At 44.9% G+C, this 21,711-nt stretch overlaps 1 protein-coding gene across 1 annotated transcript in view; it reads right to left on the bottom strand.

Moving 5' to 3' along the window:
- The window catches only part of CRYBG2 (crystallin beta-gamma domain containing 2), a 118,296-nt gene extending 97,107 nt beyond the window's left edge, over nt 1–21,189 (bottom strand). The window contains exon 1 of the mRNA XM_066573087.1: nt 21,006–21,189. Within this exon, the coding sequence (XP_066429184.1) occupies nt 21,006–21,163 (158 nt within the window). The 5' untranslated portion in view covers nt 21,164–21,189. The remainder of the gene's footprint in view (nt 1–21,005) is intronic.
- Between the last annotated feature and the right edge of the window lie 522 nt (nt 21,190–21,711).

The raw sequence follows: 21,711 nt of genomic DNA, 5'->3' as shown, positions 1-21,711 counted from the left end.
TAACTACAACAAATCGGCAGCGCTTAACGCATCACTACCACAGACCCTAATAGCGGAGCTTAGAGATTCTTTCCCTTTCTTATGGGCGGAGAACTACATACAGTACCTAGGCATCAAACTGACACCAGAGACCGAGGGGCTATATGCAGCTAACTTCACAACCCTTCTGAGCAAGGTGAGGCAGGACCTTAGTGCCTGGACAAAAGGATTATTCTCGTGGTTCTGTAGGGTTGTGATCATTAAAGGGGTTGTCCTGCGCCGAAACGGGTTTTTTTTTTATTCAATAGGCCCCCCGTTCGGCGCGAGACAAACCCAATGCATGTGTTAAAAAAAAAAACGTTTAGTACTTACCCGAATCCCCGCGCTGCTGCGACTTCTTCCTTACCTTACAAAGATGGCCGCCGGGATCTTCACCCACGATGCACCGCGGGTCTTCTCCCATGGTGCACCGTGGGCTCTGTGCGGTCCATTGCCGATTCCAGCCTCCTGATTGGCTGGAATCGGCACACGTGACAGGGCGGAGCTACGAGGACCAGCTCTCAGGCACGAGCGGCCCCATTCACCAGGGAGAAGACCGGACTGCGCAAGCGCGTCTAATCGGGCGATTAGACGCTGAAATTAGACGGCACCATGGAGACGAGGACGCTAGCAACGGAACAGGTAAGTGAATAACTTCTGTATGGCTCATAATTAATGCATGATGTACATTACAAAGTGCATTAATATGGCCATACAGAAGTGTATAACCCCACTTGCTTTCGTGGGACAACCCCTTTAAGATGACCATTCTCCCAAGAGTGCTATATTTGTTGCAGGCTCTCCAAATTCAAATTCCGAAATAGTTTTTCCAACACCTAAACTCCCTTATAGCCAATTTTATCTGGGCAGGTACGATCACACGGAACACACTCTCTAGACCAAAAAATGAGGGGGGTATGGGCCTCCCTAACTTCATGCTATACTATCAGGCAGCTCACCTAACGTGGGTGGTAGACTGGCACAGACACTCAGCAATTAAACAATGGGTGTCTATAGAACAACATCCCACCTCTGTACCGCTCGTGGCTTTGACCTGGACACAAGATAAGATACCCCCGGAAGTAGTCCTGCATTCCACGATTGGACCTACAATATCGGTAGCGGCTAAAACATATCCTAGAACTGATATCTCCCCAAGGCCCTCCCCAATGTTCCCAATTCTGGGCAACCCGGCTTTCCCCCCGGGCACTGAAGAAAAGGCTTTTAAAAATTGGCTCTCTGAAGGCGTGTTCCGAGTAGAACACTTCTTAAAAGACGGCCAATGTCGACTGACGCTTTACTGGAAGTTTGGGACAGGGCACCACTGACGTTCTGGCAAACGATTCAACTACGGCACTTTCTCACTTCTCTCCCCCGACCTGGTACATTCCTGCGCCCTAAAACGCAATTTGAATCCATCTGCAGTGAAGAGGGCCCCTCAAGACGCACATTATCCAGGACATACAACATACTCAACTCACAACCTGAGGCCCCACCTTCAGGATACATACAGAAGTGGGAAACGGAACTTGGGATTACATTTTCCCCTGAGGAAAGAGGGAAAATATTTACCATCATGCACTCCTCATCAATATCTAGCAAAATTCAGGAATCAGGATATAAGATCCTTTCCCGGTGTTACAGGGTGCCCTCACTATTACACACGATATTCCCGTCAGTTTCGCATCTATGTTGGAGATGTGGCATAGAGCGAGGTACACTGTTGCATGTGTTCTGGGAGTGCCTGGCTTAGGCGAACTTTTGGTCAGAAGTCTGGCGGATCACGTCTAAGTTCACAAACTACCCGCTACCGAAATCCCCGGCGTTCTTCCTCCTACATCACAGCGACATACCCCTTGTAGCATACAAAAAAAACAAAAAACGATGGCATGCCACCTGGTGAATGTGGCGAGATCCTGTATCCCCAGACTCCGGAGGCAGGACACCCCGCCCACCCTGGGCTTATGGCTTAACACAGTAAACCGGATCATGGAGATGGAGGACCTTACAGCATCCCTTAAAGGATCACAGAAAAATTCAGGAAGACATGGTATCACTGGATAACATTCCAGAGTTCAGAGGAATACCGGCAACTACTTCGTATGTAAACTACCACCTATCCCCCTCCCCGAACCCTACCCCCTCCCCAACCCTTCCCTTCCTTCTGTCTGTCGTTAGTATGTCTCATATCTGTGTTCGGTCTTCATGAGGATCGCCAAGTGTTTCCCATTGTTTTCAATGGAAAACCTCACATCGCATTCAAGTGCACATCAAACAACATGCAATGTGTTTTACTGGCCAATTGAAAACAATGGGCGATACGTTCCAAGGCATTCGGAAAGATAAGGCATGCCGCAAAATCCAGGAAAACAATGCTCATGTGTATGACTCCATTGAAAAGAATACATGCAAGATTTGTGCGTCTTGCAACACACAAATCTTGCATGACTTTCTCGTCTATGTGAAACCGGCCTTCGACTAAGAACTGAAGATTCTGGGTGTGTTTTTCTTTTTATAAACTATTGCCAGCACAAACTATAACAAACCAAAGAAAACAAAAGAATTTTATTGGTAAACTCATTCTTTGCCTCTTAATAGTGGTGACTGCTGGTATTAGCGCCAGTTCAACTTCTGCTAGTTCAATAGTAATGAAAAGAAGGAATGTACTGTTTGTTTCACATGCTTTTGGACCCAGAACAAAAGTCTTCTCTTATTTAGATATGCTGCTATTAACCTGAAGTATAATAACTAGACAACAAAAGAAATCTGAAAGGGAAAGTACAGGCATGCACGTTCCTTCACCTGCGACATTCAAAGCAATGCATATAATACAAAGAATAGATTAAATATAGCTTCACTGTCAAACCCAGATACCTTCTCATTTTGGTATGTGTGCTGTAGTAAAGACAGTGATAGTTTAGTAACATTATATGGAGTCACTGTTAGGGTCACAGTGAGTCAGAAGAAATGGTTGTCAATCTTCAGCAGAGTAACCATACTCCACCATTTTCATTTTCATAGTTTTTGACTCCAGTGAATTGTCACTTTGATTGAGGATTTTCTTTCACGTAATTATATATATAATATGTAGTATAATAATAGTAATATATATGTTATGTCCGCTGGGCACACCTCGCAGCAGGACAGACGCAGGAGTGGTATCACGTTCAAACAAAACGCGCTGGATGGAACACCAAAGGGACAGTGAACTGCACATGGGACTCAAGGACAGACATAACATAAGGACTGACAAATGACCAAAACACTCATCTTACATACCTGCACACATAACAGATGAAATTGCTATAGAATGTATGAGGTATTGGTTCATGAATTGGCCAAGTCACTTAAGCCCATGAGCCCGAAGTTCAAGGGTCCTCATTGTCTCGCGGGTCCCTACTCTCTCTATCGGGATAATATCCATCAGAACCCTGCCTGCAAGCAGGGCGATCGCCCCGATAAGGGCAGCCCTGCACAGGAACTGACTAGGGGCCTGACTAGCGCAGAGATGATAAATGATCCAGCAGGACAGCATACAGTTCACACCAGCACACTAGGGTTAGCATGCAAGACAGAACACACACAGAACAGGACTGGCCGCACCTAATGTCTGGTCACCTGCACAGACACTGGACAAGACACTGTTCACACACATAACACATATTACAGGCATGCAGGATAACCAAATCCTAGGATGAAGGGATACCAGCCTCCTCTTGCAGAGGGACAGATATATATATATATGCAGCAGAGCAGTGGGGATTGGCTGACAAGAGAAACTTCACACCCAGCCAGCTCAATTATCCCTCACCTGTGAAGATGTGCCCCTGGAAACCTGTAGAACAGATCCCAGCAGCACAAACCTGACAGTACCTCATGAAAAAGGGGCGTCTAGACCCTTAAGGCATTAAAAAAATTAATGCAACTCCTCCAAACCACGCATGTGTACAGGACATGACATCAAGGCAAAGCTGAACAATTGGAAGCAGTAAATTATTGTGCACCACTAAGCAGGACAACTGTGCCTTACAAAAAAAAAAAGACCACTGAATAGTAACCTGCATAGAGAATGCACAAATCCAGAGGGAAAAAGATGGCAACCCTCCCTACTGACATATCGTGCACAGGAGAATAAAACAGAGGTGCATACCACACAGGGGCCTGCACCTAGAGCACATGTCTGGCCACTTGCACATACAAAACACGTCTCTGTTCACACCAACACACAAGGTTATGCAAACCACATAGAACAGGAACCCCATCCAGACACATGCATACAGATAGCAAACTATAGCTAGTCCAAGTGATCCAAGGGGAAAGAGAGTCAGCCACCGTTCTGACATAAAGGGAACTATGTCAGGCATCACCCACCTGACATTCATAAGACATGAGATGTCTGGAGGCCGCACCTGCCAAGGGCAAGGGAGAAAACTGTGGTCGCATACCACATTACTCGATGCACGCAACGCAAAACACAAGGAGGGAAGGGACAGCAGATGTCCAGACCATCCTCAGGAAAGGTGAGATGGAGAAACACTTCAGACAAGCCTGCATAACACAACCCTGAGTGGGTTTACAACAGAGTAAAACAGTAAAGCACTAAAATGAATAGCATCCTCTACCAAGAGATGCTGGTTTTATATGCAGCAGACCAGAGGGGATTGGCTTGAGAAACACCACACCCAACCAGCTCAAATAACCCTCACTCAATGACTCACTGACTGACTCGTCGCTAATTCTCTAACTTCCCGGTGTCATACAAACTTGAAATTTGGCATGACCATTCTTTAGGCCCTTTATAGGAACAGGACAGGGGTTGCAACTTTATTATTCAATTCTAAGTGTGAGAAGCCACGAGACATGAGATAGTTCTTTGCTCGGAAACCATAAAGTCTAGGGAAACGAATTTTTGCACACACACTACCTTCAGGTCTTTGAGGCTATTAAGCAAGCCTTTTTGAGAAAATCAACAAACTACAGTGGTGTCTTAGGTTAAGAGTTTAATTTGTTCCGCGACGGAGATCTTAACCCAAAACACTCGTAAGTCAAATCCATTTTCCCCATTCAAATTAATGGAAAAGCTATTAATCCGTTCCAGATCCCAAACTCTTTCATTGATTTCAATGCGTGGCAGAGCGCTGCCTGTGATTGGCTGAATGCTGTGACCAATTACAGGGAGCGCTCAGCTGTCATTCAATGAATGGCTGAGCGCGCAGCCAATCAGATGCAGCCCTTTTAGCAGGCGGCCCCATTGAAAGCAATGCTGCAATGCCGAAGCAGGCTCGTAACCTGAGTTTTTGCTCTTAAATCAGAGCAAAAATTCGGGAGAGAGCCTGCTCTCAAGGCAAAAAGCTTGCAAGCTGAGGCACTCTCAACCCAAGGTATCACTGTATTAGTTTTAGGGAGTGCATATTTATGCAAACCTTTTTTTTTTCCACCCTAAAATTTTTTAGTTTGTACAGATTATGAATCACATTGAAGGTGGAAATAAACCTGAAATAATTCATCTTTATCATATTTTTTTAACATGACAAAAACATAGCATTTTAATAAAGGTGTGTAGACTTGTTATATCTACTGTATGGACTTGACATTTTGCTAATTTTCTGAATCCCAATAATACTTAAAATGCTTTGTGGTTGTTTTCCAAATTAGCTATATTGTCTTGAAGTTTTTTTAACCCATTTCTTTATCCGCTTCATTCAAGATGTGAGGCCATGGAGGAATTTCAACATCAAGTGAGATATGAATGGACTTTGCCAAATAATGCCACCCAAAAATAAGGCTCTAGCAATATCAGCCGTAGAGAAGAAAAGGCATTATGTAACTTATTTGGTAGTGGTGCGGGCTTCAGATAAGGGATGTATTACTAGTTTAGATACTGATATGGGGTATATTTACAGGGGTGTTTTTTCAGTCCTGAAAAATCGCATCAACTTTTAGTGCGATTTTGATATTTTTTTTTTTTGCATTTCTATGTCTTTTCTGCACAATTTGAATTAGTTTTGCATGCAATCTTTAAGAGCATAAAAAATGCATGATGGGCTAAATTATGTATTTAACGGTTCTACACACTCTATGGGTACCATGCTTACATGCTATAAAAATAAAATCCCAGTCACATCATATAACTGCAATACGGTTTTTAATATCCTGGTGTTAGCGCTAAAAGCTGCCTCTCAATGCATTGACCGTTGCATTATGTAGTCTGCCCATTGTAATTTTATAATTGGTGGGCTACTTAGCATTGCAGTGGCGTCTTTCGGTGCTGTCACTAGGATAATGACGAGGAATGTAAGTATAAAACTTACTTTTACTCGCATACTTTCAGTCCATATGCTTAGCTTATAGGACTAAAAGTAGCTGACAGGTTCCTTTAAAGCAGCAGATGGAAGTGGGCATTCTTATTTTATTTAATGGCAACTCAGATTGTATGTGTCATGCCATGAGTAAGAACCCCTGTGGTTTGAAACGCATATAAAAACAGGATGTACTGCTTTTACTAATGTAAAGGTGCAATTTTACACGAAGTGGAAATGGTGCAAATTTTCAACATTGGAAAATTGGCGTCAAAAACCATATCAAATTCTACACCAGCAATAGATTTCACAATTTCATTTAAAAGAGTGAAAAATGCATTGGTCAGCCTCAAAATCAACACCGTTCCTGCTATGTGTGGACATACCCTTAAATTTATGGAATGTAGCTATTGGTTTTAGATACCTCTATCTGGTTTGAGTGTTGGACTATTTTACTTTGGAATAAAGATGAAAATAGCAGTACCTAAGCTGGTATGCAAATTCCTGATCAACCATCCAAAGGGTGGTTCACCTCCCCTACTCGTCTGGGCTCTCTTGCACTTTTAGTAAAACACGTTCCTTAGAATATTGATTGATGTCTCGAACTCATGGAGCCAGACATGTTGTTCTAGATCTTACAAGGATGGTGCAAGCACAGTGACGTGCTCTCACACGTTTACGCCATAAATGATGTCACACGCACGTGCCGCCCTATATAGATATACACACACACATATATAACATCTTTACTGTCTGTTTTCACAATGCTGTTTATAATAGAGATCGTGGCAATATGCATATTTGTGATTTTAGTTAGGCAGCTTTCTATATGTACTCCTTTGAGCTATTAATACTTGTATTTATGTGGATGGAACAAGTTTAGATATATAATAACATAATATGTTAGGCTGAAAAAAGACATATGCCCATCCAGTTTAGCCTATTTTCCCTTCAATATAACAGAGAATATATGCCCTCATATTACCTAGTTAACCTATACAAAATATTTTTTTATATTTTACTGTTGTAATTTTTGGAAGCCAGTATTATATTTTTCTATTTTTCTGAAGACTTTTATATATTTTATGTATTTTTTTTTCATGAATATTTATTTTACTTTTGTATATATTGTTGTATTTACTGTTGCAGAGCCAGCTTGAAAAAGTTCTGGAGCAAACCAAAATGTTGTATTATGGTCTGGATATAACTTTCCTTTAAATAGATGGAGTTTACATTCTGAGTTGTTTATTATCTGTAAAGCATAATGAAAGCAAACAAGTAACAAGCAATGCAAATTAAAATATATTCATTGTGGAGAAGAAAGTGTGCCATGGTTATCTATATACCTGTATGGGGATTGAAGAGTCCTTCCACTAAGCACCTACTAATGATTACGTGGTACCATTACTACAATTTAGGCCTCTTTCACATGGAAAAAAGCAATATCGCTGCTACAAAATTGCTGCAATATCACAGCTATGTACACACGATTTTGTAGTATCAGTGATGTTTTTTTTTCTTGGGAAAAATGGAGCATCGTGTCACTACTACGCGCGAATTTCTTGTACGATAAAATTATGCAATTTGGTCAGGAAAAAGTTAATAGGAGTTACTATTGTTAAAATCACATCACACGAAAGTTCATGCTATGTGATGCGATAAACAAGGAGGCTCCATAGGAAAACATGGGCTACAAAAAAAAAATTTCAAATCGCGGCTGTATAGAGCATGCCATGATTTTGTAATCTTGCAATGAAGCAGCCTACAAAACATCAGTAATGTGAAAGAACTCCATTGAAAAGCATGGGCTCCACATACATACAATTTGTAGCAGTGTCGCATTGCTACAAAATTGTGCGATTTCGTAGCCTGTGTAAACAGCCTAAAGCTTCATGTCCACTTGCACGCACGCATTTCACTGCTGAATCCCGCAGTGGAATCCGTGGAGAGGGAAAATACATTTTCTTACCCTCTCTGGACACGGCAGGCCTCTCCTAAGTGCAGGCTGGATCTTCTTTCTTCCAGGCGGCGGATGTGCTCAGCACGCTGGCAGTGTGCCGTGCACAGCTTTTTTAATTTAAAATCTCTCTCTCTTCCCTAGTGTTAGCTATCCCTCCTAGCTTTGTGTCGTCGGCAAATTTTATCAGTTTTTCATCAATTCCCTCCTCCAGATCATTTATAAAAATGTTGAACAACACTGGGCCTAGGACAGAGCTTTGTGGTCCCCCACTTGATACATTCTTCCACTTAGATGTGCAGCCATTTATGACCACTCAGCCAGTTGTGAATCCACCTAAGAATTGCCTTGTCAATCCCATATTTGGTCATTTTTTCAATAAATATGGTATGAGATACTTGGTCAAATGCTTTACTAAGGTCAACAAAAACTAAATCCACCGCATTTTCCTGATCAACACAGTTGGTGATTCTGTCATAGGAAATTAGATTAGTCTTGCATGACTTGTTTGTTACAAAACCCATGCTGACTTTGGTTAATTACTGCATTTTCATCCAAATACTTGCATACATGCTGTTTAATAATTTACTAATAGCAAAGTGTTTCCCCGCCATCTATCTGCTTACAGCTAGCCTGCATTCTTTTATTCCCCGAATAGCACAGGGAAGATCAGTTGATGTTCCATCTACTTTCTGAGAGAAAACAGATACAAAATAGGAATTTAATAGTTCAGCCTTCTCAACATCATTCAACATCATTCTTAACCAATTCACCATTTTCATCTTGTAAGCATCCAATAGTGTCTTTGACTTTTCTTTTGCTTTTGACATAGCCCAAAATCCTTTTTCATTGCTTTTGGCCTCTGTTGCAAGCCTCAATTCATTATTAGCTTAAGCTTTTCTGACACTTGCCCTACAGTTTCTGCAGATCGGATATTCTTCTTTAGATATTTCCCCCTCTTTCCATTTAATAAACATATTTTTCTTCCTTTTTAACATGTGTGCAAGTTCTGTCTTCATCCATCCTGGTTTCTTTAAATGTTTACCATTCTTTCTTCTTTTAGGGATTGTTAACGATTGTGCTTAGAGAATCTCATTTCACAATATTTCCCAACCTTTTTGGACATTTCTATCCTTAAGAACATCCAGCCATTGGATTCTTCCTACCTTCTTTCTGAGTTCATTAAAATCTGCCTTTCTGAAATCCAATCTTGAGGTCTGAGTCTTCTCAGGTCTTCCTCCCATTTTTATCCAAAATTCAAGGATAGCATGATCACTGTCTCCTAAGGACCCAGCCACCATTACTTCCTCAACCATTTCCTCCCTGTTGGTAAGAATTAGGTCCAAGATAGCAGATTGCCTTGTTTTCTCTTCGACCTTTTGGAATATAAAGTTGTCAGCAAGAGCGGATAAGAATTTGTTTGATCCATTACTTTTACCTGAGAGAGATTCCCAACAAATGGCTGGATAGTTAAAAATCTCCCATAATCACTATGTCATTCTTTTTTGAGAGCTTGACCATCTGATATAGAAAGAGTTCATCCATATCTTCCGCTTGTCCAGGTGGCCTATAGTACATGACTACAATGGTGTCCTTTCTGTTGTTCTCTCCTTCTTACCCAAACAGTTTCTACAGAACTATCATGCTCTGAAGCTTGAATTTCTGTGGAGATGAATGTTTTCCTAACATACAACATAATACCTCCTCATCTCCAAATGAGTTGTATCCTTCAAGCCTTGTATTCCAATCATGTGTATCATTCCATCAATTTTCCGTGATGCCTATGACATCCTATTTTTCTTCCTGTGTTAGTATCTCCAATTCTCCTTGTTTGTTTTCCATGCTCTATGCATTTGTATAAAAACATTTTAGTTTGTGATCGATGTCTCTTGCTCCTCTACTTGCCTTCTGAATTTTTGTCTTTGCTCTTTCTTTCCACTTCGAATAGCAAGGTTCTGAAATGTATTAATTAGCTATATACTGTTACCTGGCCTTTCCCTTCCCTTCCCATATTGTTCTAGTTTAAAGCTCTCCTAATGAGTGAAGCAAGGCACCCACCAAATATATGCTTACCTGTTTTTGTAAGGTGCAATCCATCATATAGGTAATTCCCTCCATGGTCTAGGAATCCAAATCTTTGCTGACGGCACCATCGACGTAGCCAGTTGATCACCTCTAGAATCCTATTACATCTTCTTATTCCTTGGCCATCCACTGGGAGGATGGATGAGAAGACCACCTGTGCTCCTAGTTCCTTCACCTTTTTTCCAAGGTCTTCAAAGTCTCTGCAGATAGTTGCAAGGTCCTTTTTTGCAGTGTCATTTGTCCCTACATTACACATATAGCCTGACACAGCATTCACAGGCAATAGTGGATAACCTGCAATGATGAGCAAATCACCAAGGTGACTACTCTTGAAAAATTAGTTGTACAGGGTAATTACAAATTGTCTTTCTAATTCTCACTCATAATTCACATTTTACGGATATATCCATTTATCCTATACCGATGATTAGTTTTTGTGCTAGAGAAAGGAGCATATGGAGCTCTGAAACGCGTTGCACCCCTCTTCACTGTCACACTTATTCTGTTTGACTTCAGCACAGGTGTCTTCAATGTAGACCATGCCATATTGACTGCAAAGGATTCTCTCTTCTTGTAGTCTCTACCTGTGTCTATTCAGGCAGTATCATTTGGTGTTCTCGTAGGTCTCCCTGAGTGCAGGAGTTTTGAATTTTTCTTTGTCCACTATCCATTGTTTTAGGGGGCAGCTGCACCTCAGCCTTTCTCCATGCATGCTCTCTCTCGATGTCCACTTTGGTTTCCTCCATCTCTGACATTTTCACTGCTCTGCACTCCCTAACCTCTCACACTGTAAACTGCTACAGGTTTACTCCATCTATTTTCGGGCCAAGAATAACAGAGGTGCTATACAGACCATATATTGAACTTGTTCTTAGATAAATTTGATATCAGTGGAAACAGAAACTCAAAACGTTTCATTTAATAAAACTGTCTAATTGTAAGACTGTCATTAGCAACCAATCACAGAACAGCTTTCATTTCTCAAACTACTGAGGTAAAATGAAAGCTGAGCTGTGATTGGTTGCTATGAGCAACAAGGACAATTTAACTGTTTTGCTAAATGAGGCCAAAGAACTTTAATTCTGCTATAATCGTTGCTAGAGGAATATGAGACAAATGGCTGCCAACGAAGACATGAGAGAGTTTTGTGTTCTGGATTTTCATGTCTGCCAGTGTTATAAGTGTGCAATGTTATTTTCAAACAAAGTTAAAGTGGTACTTCAATTTTAAGGGAAAAGATTGCATCTGTAAGCAAAAATCATCCGGCCATTCACCAGTAAGCATGAAAACAGAGGAGCGTATCTGTGCAAGTTTTACACAAAGTCATTAGAAATCCACCATCAGAGCAAGCAGAGAACTGGACGCCCCGCTGCCAACTGTGTGGAGGATTCTGCACAAACGTTTGCGATGTTATCCCTATGGATTGCAATTATTACCGGCCCTGAAACCGGATAACAAAGCGAGGCGACGTTCTTTCTGTGAAAGTATGCAAGCTAATAGAAAGCGATGGTTTCATGGAATCTTTAGTGTTTAGTGATGAAGCCGCCTTCCAACTTTCGGGCAGAGTTGAAAAACGTAATGTCAAAATCTGGATGTCCCACCTTTCTACGTGGCACATATATGCGACTCCCCAAGGTAAATGTGTTTTGCGCTATAACCTGTAAGAAAGTGTATGACCCCTTATTTTATCATGAGGAAGTAATCCCGAGGATTTCATACATGGACCTGCTACAGATATGGCTTCTGCCGCAGCTGTAACAGGAAACGTTTGGTTTCCTCTTCCAACAGGACAGGAACGCTCCACCCCACCCCACCCCCATTGTCACAATGAAGTCAAAAATGAGCCCAAAAGGAGACTACCAAACTGATGGATTGGCCACGCAGGTCGTAACGATAATGAACTTTTTCCCTGAACTCCACGTTCTCCAGACATGATGCCTTGTGAGTGCTAGTGTCTACATGCCCCCCTTACCACCCACCATGTATGATCTGCGAGTACAATCACAGAAGCCATTGCATCAGTCAATCAAGATACACTACAAGGTATATGGCAGGAACTTGACTAATCACCTCTGATGTGGAAAACATTTTTTGAGTTTCCATTTATATCAAATTTAAATTTTTGAGTGTCATTTAACATGAGTTAGGAGCATTTCAAATCGGTAAGATCACTTGTAATATTCCTGTATTTGTAAGACAAAAACATAAAGGGGCAAAAATTCCTAAATCAAATCATTAGTTATTTCGCTTTCAATTTCTGCACACAAGCTGACAAAAGACTTGACACTTCCTCATATATAGTTAGCAGCAGAATTAAATGTCAGCCCATTGTTTATCTCAGGGAAGCTACTAGAATTGCTATCTCTCTCTCTATATACACAAGGGTCTGTCAGTGCTAATCCATGTGACTTACATACAGAGCTACGGATTTTGAAAGACTGATATAAATTGTTAAGGTAACCAGATTTTCCAGGATCAAAGGCAAAGGGGTGGGGCTTATCATGACATATGATTTTACCTCATTATAAAAAGTACAGGGCCATTTAAAAAAAGATGGAGCAAATTCTGCAGCATTTACGCATTAAAAAAACAGTCAAAGTCCGACCATAGTTTCATTCTATGCGTTGCTCCCCCTCACCTACTCCGAGAGCTTCCCGCTGTCAGCGCTCCCTACCTTCTAGTTCCCAGCAACCCAAATTGGCCTCACCTGACCAGCAGCGCTGCACCTGATCAAGCTGCTAGGAACTGGAAGCTGTGGAGCGCTGACAGTAGGAAGGAAGTAAGGGGGAGCGCCGCATAGTATGAAATCAGCTGCAGATACGCAGTTGATTGCCAGTCAAAATCTGCAGCAGTAGTACGGATTTTGACTGTTTTGTGGATGCCGAAATGCTGTATAATTTGCCACGGAAATTTCCGCCACGTGTAAACATGCAAGTGTCCCCTATATCTGCCCCAGTAGTAATAGTGACCCCCAAAGTAGTCCCAGTAGTAATAGCACCCCCTGAGACCGATATATTTACCTCCTCATCTTCAAAGCGCCGCTGGTCCCCTGCTTGACTCTGCTGTGGGCGGAAGTGTGCGCTTCCGGATGCCTCCTCCCTTCTCCTCTCATCCTTGGCTCCACAGGAGGAGAGGTCAGGGGAGTGACATCGCTGAGTGATTACCAGCTGGGAAGCTGCAGCACCCTGGCTGGTAGTCACTTTCATGGTGACCCATTGTACTGAAAGCGGGACAAAAGCAGGGGCAGACGTCCCAAAAGTGGGACAAAAGGCTATCTCACTTAGGAACCCTGGGGACAGAGGGACACAGGGTCCCAAAGTGGGATTGTCCCGCCTTAATTCGGGACGTCTGGTCACCTTAATATAGGATCAGCAGATGCCATGTTTCTGCAAGGTTAATGCTGTCACCATATGCAGCTATGATGCCACTATTACAACTAATACACTCTAGAGCAGTGGCGGTACGCAGAGCCCTCCCTGCTGGCACTCTCCACTCACTACGTTAATAAATACCGGCAGGGGCCACGGCTCCCCTGCCAGTATTCACTAAGCGATGCTGATCCCGGCTGCAGATTGTGACTTCAGTGTGTAGCGGGATCCTTCTCCCCCCTCCCCTGGCGTCTCGTCTTAGGTTTCGCGAGAGCAGGGATGGAGGCATCCGATAATACACACTGACGTCACAGTGTGCACCAGAGGAAGGGGGTAAGTATGTGGATCTCTGGGGGGCACTATTACTACTGCGGCCACTGTCGGATGTCACTATTACCACTGGGGTAGGTGTGTGTTGTCACTAATACTACTGGGGCCGCTGTGGGATGTCACTATTACTACTGGGGGGGCCGCTGGGAGGTGTCACTATGACTACTACTGGGGGGCCGCTGTGGGGTGTCACTATTACTACTGGGCGACCACTGTGGGGTGTCACTATTACCACTGGGGGGCTTCTGTGGGATGACACTATTACCACTGGGGGGCCATTGTGGGGTGTCACTATTACTACTGGGGCCACTTTGGGGGGTCACTATTACTGCTGGGGCCGCTGTGGGGGGTCACTTACCGCTGGGGCCGCTGGTGGGGGGTCACTATTATTGCTAGGAGTTGCTGTGGGGGGTCACTGTTACCACTGGGGCCGCTGTGGGGGGGTCGCTATTACTGCTGGGGTATGTTTACACATGGAAGAAATGCTGCAGAATGTCCTCAGCCGAAATTTCCGTGGCTAATTCTGCAGCATTTCTGCATCCGAAAAGCTGCACCCTGTCTATTTTGAATCAGCCCTGTCCTTTTTATAACGACTGAGGTAAAATCATACGTTGTGATAAGCCCCGCCCCCTGATGTGTTGGCACTTTGAAATAAATAATTACGTTTTGGTTTGCAGTTTGGGCACTCGGTCTCTAAAAGGCTCGCCATCACTGTTCTAGAGCATATGCTGACTGTCTGTTGTTTACCTACTGTGGTGCACAGGCAGACATACAAACCTAACCAAACAATCAAAAGTCCTCAGCACATAGTGAATCCCACAGTTCACACGGAAGTATACTGACCACAATGCACATTCCCACAATATTAGAGTACAGGCAGGAAACTTTGCCCTGCAGCCAACAAATGACGTCTTACTTTCCTTTTTTCTAGATAACTGTAAGGGCTCATGTCCACGGGCAAAATATGATTTAAGATCCGCAGCGGATCTCCCGCATGCGGATCCGCATCCCATAGGGATGCATTGACCACCCGCGGGTAGATAAATACCCGCGGATCGTCAATAAAAGGGATTTAAAAAAAAATGGAGCATGGAAAAATCCGGACCATGCTCCATTTTCGTGCGGGTCTCCCGCGGGGACGGCTCCCGCGGGCTTCTATTGAAGCCTATGGAAGCCGTCCGGATCCGCGGGAGACCTAAAATAGGAATTTAAAGTATTTACCATCCGGCGCGGGCGGGGAAGATCAGCTGTTCCTCACGGCCGCATCTTCCTTGCTTCGGCTCGGCGGATGTGCCCGGCGCATGCGCGCGGCACGTCGGCGACGTGCCGGCGACGTGCCGCCGGCGTCAGGAATTCATCCGCCGGCCGAAAATGAAGATCCGGCCGTGAGGAACAGCTGATCTTCTCCGCCCGCGCCGGATGGTAAATACTTTTAAATTCTTATTTTCGGCGCTCATGTCCGCGGGGCAGGAGGGACCCGCTGCAGATTCTACATGTAGAATCTGCAGCGGATCTGATTTTCCCCGTGGACATGAGGCCTAAACCTTCCATGTACAGTGGAATAATGCCCCAAACACAATAGACAATATGGTACTTGAAATGTACATCTGCAGTTCAGTATAAGGGACCAGATTGGTCAGGGCAGTGCAACTTCAAAATAAAATACTCACAATCTGCAGCTATGTAATGATGTATCAAGGACTTTAAGACAATACCTCGGAAAGCGCCATATTTGCAAAGCCTCAGGACTCCTGCAAACAAATGGATTTGCATTGGGGAATCTGCGGTCGGCATCCACACCGCAAATACCATTTATTACATGCTATGGAAAAATCGCAGCATGTTCTATTTTAGTGCAGATTCCACACGGACGGCTTCCATTGAAGTGAATGGAAGCCGTCCGACCCGTGGCCCTTCTGCAATTGACATTGCAGAAAGGTTGCAGATACAGAGTCATCGCCTAGCGATGGCGCAGGAAAAGTAAACATTTAAAAAAAAATCTGTACTGCGCATGTCCGACGGTGGCTCATCGCAGCCACCTGCAGTACAGATAAAAGACGAAAAAGACAGGTACGCCGGCTGCTGTCATGGTCGGATTCTGCTGCGGGCTCCCACATGCAGAATTCGACCCGTTCGCGTGCAAGCGGCCTTACAGAGGTCAATCCATTTATCGAAATGTCATGTTCACACTTGTGCTGTGGATTCTGGTCATATTGAAAAGCACAACTCTGCTGGATCCATTATGTGACAGATACCACCAGCATCTGGCACACCCTATTGACTTAACCCTTTCCAATCCAATTTGTATTCTGGTTTTCCTAGGGGGCTTGCTCTTTTTCTGTTATACAACGGCGCTATATGCTGGCTAAAGCCAGTACTGCAGAGAGGCTGGCAATATACAGTAAGAGAACCCCAACGAACGTCTTCCAACATCGGAGCTGTACAGTCTTAAATCACAGTGTCTTTAGATGTCAGACAGTCGATTGGAAAGGGTTAAAGGAGTTGTCTGGGTACAAAACAAGATCCCTTCAATAGCACTCACTGTAGTAAAACAAACTTATCAGTACTTAGTCCTCCTCCACTGCTGGGATGCAACACTGCAGCCCCACCGTGGTCCTGACGTCTGATGTAATAGCCAACAGCACTGGAAGCAATCAGAGACCATAGCATCACCATTTGGAAACATGGCGCCCAGGATGTGAGTACAGATGACAAGAAAGTGAGCGATAACACTACAACCTCTGATTTGCTGCAGCTATCACCTGACTTCAAGTGACATATGCAATGTTAATGGAGCATGGGCAGCGGGTCGGACGCCTTCATTGATTTCAATACGCAATTCTTATTTGCGAGTGTGGAGGAAAAAAAAAATCGAAAGTGCATGCCTTTTAATGCCTGCATTTTGCAACGGAAAGTCCACGTGGACGCTGATCACAGATTCCACAATTAGAATCCGTGGGTGTGAGACCCCCCTAACTTTTTACACTACTCGCCAACACTGCACCAAACCGTTTTTCTTTTACAAAAAACCTCCCACAAAAAACGCATATATGCGATATCACTGTAATTATCACGAGCCACAGTGACTGCACAAAATACAATTTTCCAGCTACCAATCTTCGTTTTCCAAGCCTCTACCTAATCTCCTTATCCATAGTGCCCCAGATATAATATACGACAGCCGTGATGGCTCGTAGAGTGCTACACATCACTTTTGTGTCCCCTGTAGGCCCCACACAGTAAGGTCACTCTGACACATGGCGCTTTTTACAGCGTTTACAGTGGTGTTTCAAACAAAGACATATACAGGGTGTCAGGCCACATGGTACTTGTAGTGCACCATGCAGGCTGACAACCTATTAATACTGCCATATTGCTGCCCCCACACCTCATGGTGAACCACACTGCACATGTGCAAATTGCTCCCCCATTTAGCAGTTTGGCTATCTGCATGTTGAGGTATGTATATACCTGCCCTCTTGTATCAGTTTATCAGTAAGTATATGGCCGCTTGCTGTAAAATGCCTCCACTGATTCCAATGGGACTTCTCAGACTAGCGGAACAAATGCTGCGCTTTTCGAGCGCTGTCTGCTCTATTTTCAATGTTTAAGCTTTTTAAACGCGACGCATTCCCAATTGAAATAACGCTGTCAAAAACACTGTACAGCATTTTACCACGTTTTTGAACACTGCGTTCTAGGTCAGCAGGGGGAAAGTGCTGCGTCAGTGGCTCGCTTTGCCTGCGTCGTTACAGCACTGAAAGTAAGATCGCTGGCAAACACACTGAACGCTGTACAAGGCAGCTCTGTCCCAGTAAAGACCCTGTGAGAGCAGCCTAAGGCTGGATTTGTCGTTTTTACGTGCTCCTGCCGGCGCCGTAAGAACACATAAACGGGCACACAAATCTAATGTTTGTGTGCCCGTTCAGACGGCACGGGCCAAGCACAAATACGCAAAGCCCGCAATGCCTTGGGCGGTGGGAGACAGTTTAGCTCTGCTGTTCTCCCAATTCCCTTCTCCTCCCCGGCCAGTCGGGCGCTTTTACGCCACGGAAATACACCCAATGTGCACTGATGCATTGTAAACCAATGCATCAGAGGGGCAGCGCATATCAGCTGGGCATGAAAACCCGGCCGATATACACCCATGTGAATCCAGCCTAAGAGTCACTTTTAAGCCCCAAACACAGTAAAAGTGCCACCACTCAGTAATAATGTCCCATATAGGCCCACAATTCACTAATAATGCCCCTGATAGACCCTGACTCAGTAATAATGCCCCTCATAGGCCCCCACTCAGTACTAATGCCCTTCATAGGCTAACCATCCAGTGATAATGCCCCTCATAGACCCCCACTCAGTTATAATGCCCTTTATAGACCCCCCGATCAGTCATAATGGTCCTTATAGACCTCCCCATTCAATCATATTGGCCCTTATAGACCCCCCCCCACACACACACACACAGAGTCATAATGGTCCACATAGACCTTGCCACTCATTCATAATGCCCCTTATAGGCCCCAAATCAGCAATATTGCCCCACATAGACCCCCACTCAATAATATTACCCGCATGGAACCCCACTGAATAACAATATTCTATATAGACCCTCACTCAGTAATAATGCCCCTTATAGACCCCACTTCGTAATAAGGTTCCATATAGGTTGCCACTCAGTAATATTGTCATCATGGGTCCCCACTCAGTAATAATGCCCCGAGGACACTACTTACCTGTCCGAGTCTTCTATTTTCTTCCCTTTGGGAACCGCACTGAAATGGAACATGCTGCAACTTGTTCTCCAGACCAAAAAGGTCCACAAAACAAATCCCCATTCTTTAATTCATGTGCGGACGCCATGCTTCCCTATGGGTGGCTAGATTTGCGGATCTTCTGTGTGGATTCTACAAATCAGATCCACTTGTGGACATTGGGCCTTATGAAAGCTGTCTAAGGGCTCCCACCCACTGGCGTTTTATTCATGAATAGCTAAGATATTGCTATTCATGAATGAATAGCTAAGAGCTATCTGCCATTGGCTGAGCGCTCAGCCAATAGCTAAGCACTAGCTGCTATTGGCTGAGCCCTCAGCCAATCCGCACAGCCCTTTCAGGAGGCGGGGATTTTTAAATCCCCGTCTGCTGAAAGAGCTCAGTAGCAGTGCCGGAGAGCCAGCCAGAGGACACGGCTGACAGAAGTGAGTAACTTTTTTATTATTTTTTTAACCACTTTTTGATGATTATCGGGGAAGGGCTTATATTTCAAGCCCTTCTCCGATAATCATTCTGCGGGGCTTGTCAGAAACCACTGCAGCAGTGCCGATCCCATTGAAAGCAATGGGATAGCATGCCGCGGACTTCTGCCACAGCTGTGGCAGAAGTCCGCCACATTCTCCATATCTTTTCAATGGGGCTAGCGCTGCTGCCGCTGGCCCCATTGAAAAAACTGGCGATGTCGCAGCGATATCCCAGCGATTTTCTTGCACTGCTCTGCGAGAGTTTTCACTTACTCTCGCAGCGCAGTGGAGAAAAAAACGCCAGTGGGTGGGAGCAGAGGCGTAACGTGAAGTTCCTGGGCCCCAATGCAAAACCTGTAACAGGGCCCTCAACTATAAAGCTTTATTCATAGTACTGGGCTCCTTATATAGAGAAGAGAGGCCTTATGGGCCCCCTAAGGCTCCTGGGCCCGGGTGCAACCACATCCCCTGCATCCCCTATAGTTACGCCAGTGAGTGGGTGCCCTAAAGGTGTTCATACGTTGCTGATTTGGTTGGAGTTTGTCACAGATCTGCAGCACATTTCACCCCTAAATTGAATTAAAACTGAAGAGATGAAAACTGCAGATCTGCACCAAAATCGGTGATAAAAATCCACAGCAAATCAGCAAGGTATAAACGCACCCTAAATGAAAATCTGTCTTTGTTACGCATAGCAACCAATCAGAGCGCAACTTTCATTTCTTATACTGCTGAGGTAAAAAGAATGCTGTGTATCGATTGGTTGCTATGGGCAACAACAATTTTCTTTTAGACAGCTTTCATAAGGGCTCCTGCTCATGGGCGTCTGCACCGCGGATCTGCACCAAGTACCGCCCATAGCATGCTATGGGAAGTCGCAGCATGCTCCATTCTTCTGTGGATTCCACGCAGGCGGCTTTAATTGAAGTCATTGGAAGTCGTCCAATCCGCAGCCCTTCCACAATTGACATTGCTGAAGGGTCGTGGATTCCGTGTCATCGCTAAGTGACGACACGGGAAAAGCAGTTGTATAAAAAAAACAATCTGTCCTGTGCATGTCTGACGGCTCGCCATGTGGACCATCCAAACTACAGATGAAAACGAAAGAGACAAGGACATGTGGACCTGCTGCTCCCAGGGCCGGAGTCAGCATGCGGAATCCAGCTCTGCCGTGGGCAGCAGCCCTAAGATTGCGGTGTTGGGATCAGGGGCGGGCGACTTTGCCACGGCCCACCTTGTATTATACTACATGCATAGATGTTCCCTTTAATACAGTTATTTATCTGACTTATTGCATGTTTGTACACTTCTGACCAAAATGGATAATGAGATGCTACTTTGCTACATTATATGTTCCATTCCCGGTTCAATGATGATATTATGTCAGCATTTATTCTGCGCTTACACAGGTCCTTGCTATGACAGCTCTACAAGTAGGCTTTGGTGTAGGTACAATGAAGGAACATGTGATTGGTGGCAGCAGTAACTGTCCTAGCTGTTGGCAGCGCTGCTGGCAGGGGATCACTGCTATGTATCATTATGTGGCAGCCGTCAGGTATCCCGGGGCTGGGCTCTGCGTCCCGCTGTGTGTGTTCTCTATGTAGGAGCAGCACCAGCGGTAAGTCCCTTGTCAGCTGTCCCGCTGCTGTCCCGGTCCCCGCGGTCTGTCAGCTGTCCCGCTGGTGTCCCGGTCCCCTCGCGGCTCTTACCTGTCCTTCCTACCCCACTTCTCGTTGCAGTGCTGCCGCCCCGGCTGCCCAGCTGGGGGGCTCTCAGTGTCAGCCTCACTCCTGGAGAAGAGCCTGAGCAGCCTCTTCCTCAGCCCCCGCTTCTTCCCGCTCGGGGATTCCGGCACTGCAGAGGACATTGTGGCGGGACTGCCGTACCTCCGAGTCGCACTGCTGAGCGGAGTGAGGGCGAGGTGAGGAGGAGGCAGCCTGCTGGAGCCCGGGGCTGGAGGAGGGCTGTGCGGGCGGAGAGGCTCACCTGACACCTCGGGCAGTGACTGTCACATGCAGGCGGCGGCGGACCGGCAGGTGTGAGGGGAACACACCCTTTCCTTGCCGCTGCTTTGAGGGCGAGAACTGCTGCCCCGAACCAGAACGTCCCTGACTGGAGAGCTGCGACTAACTAATCCGCAGCATTCACTGTATGCAGGACGGGGATTTATGGTAAAGGATACCTTGGAGTGTGCGGCGGTATGACAGACGGACTCCAAGCCTCTGAGTGAGGCCGGGCTTCACCAGCCGAGAGAATTGAGCGAGATTTGTGCATTGCGAGACGCCAATGTGAACCCGATTTTTTGGAATGGAGTCCTATACATGAGCGATGTTTTCAGTGCAGGAAAAATGGTGGCATGCTCTAACTTTTCATGTTCCTCAGAATGTATCGCCCATTGATTTCAACGCAGCCTTT

The sequence above is a fragment of the Eleutherodactylus coqui genome, chromosome 1 (assembly GCF_035609145.1).
Source record: "Eleutherodactylus coqui strain aEleCoq1 chromosome 1, aEleCoq1.hap1, whole genome shotgun sequence".
Taxonomy (NCBI): Eukaryota; Metazoa; Chordata; class Amphibia; order Anura; family Eleutherodactylidae; genus Eleutherodactylus; species Eleutherodactylus coqui.
The sequence above is the reverse complement of the archived record's forward strand: the minus strand, read 5'-3'. Positions and strand labels throughout refer to the sequence as shown.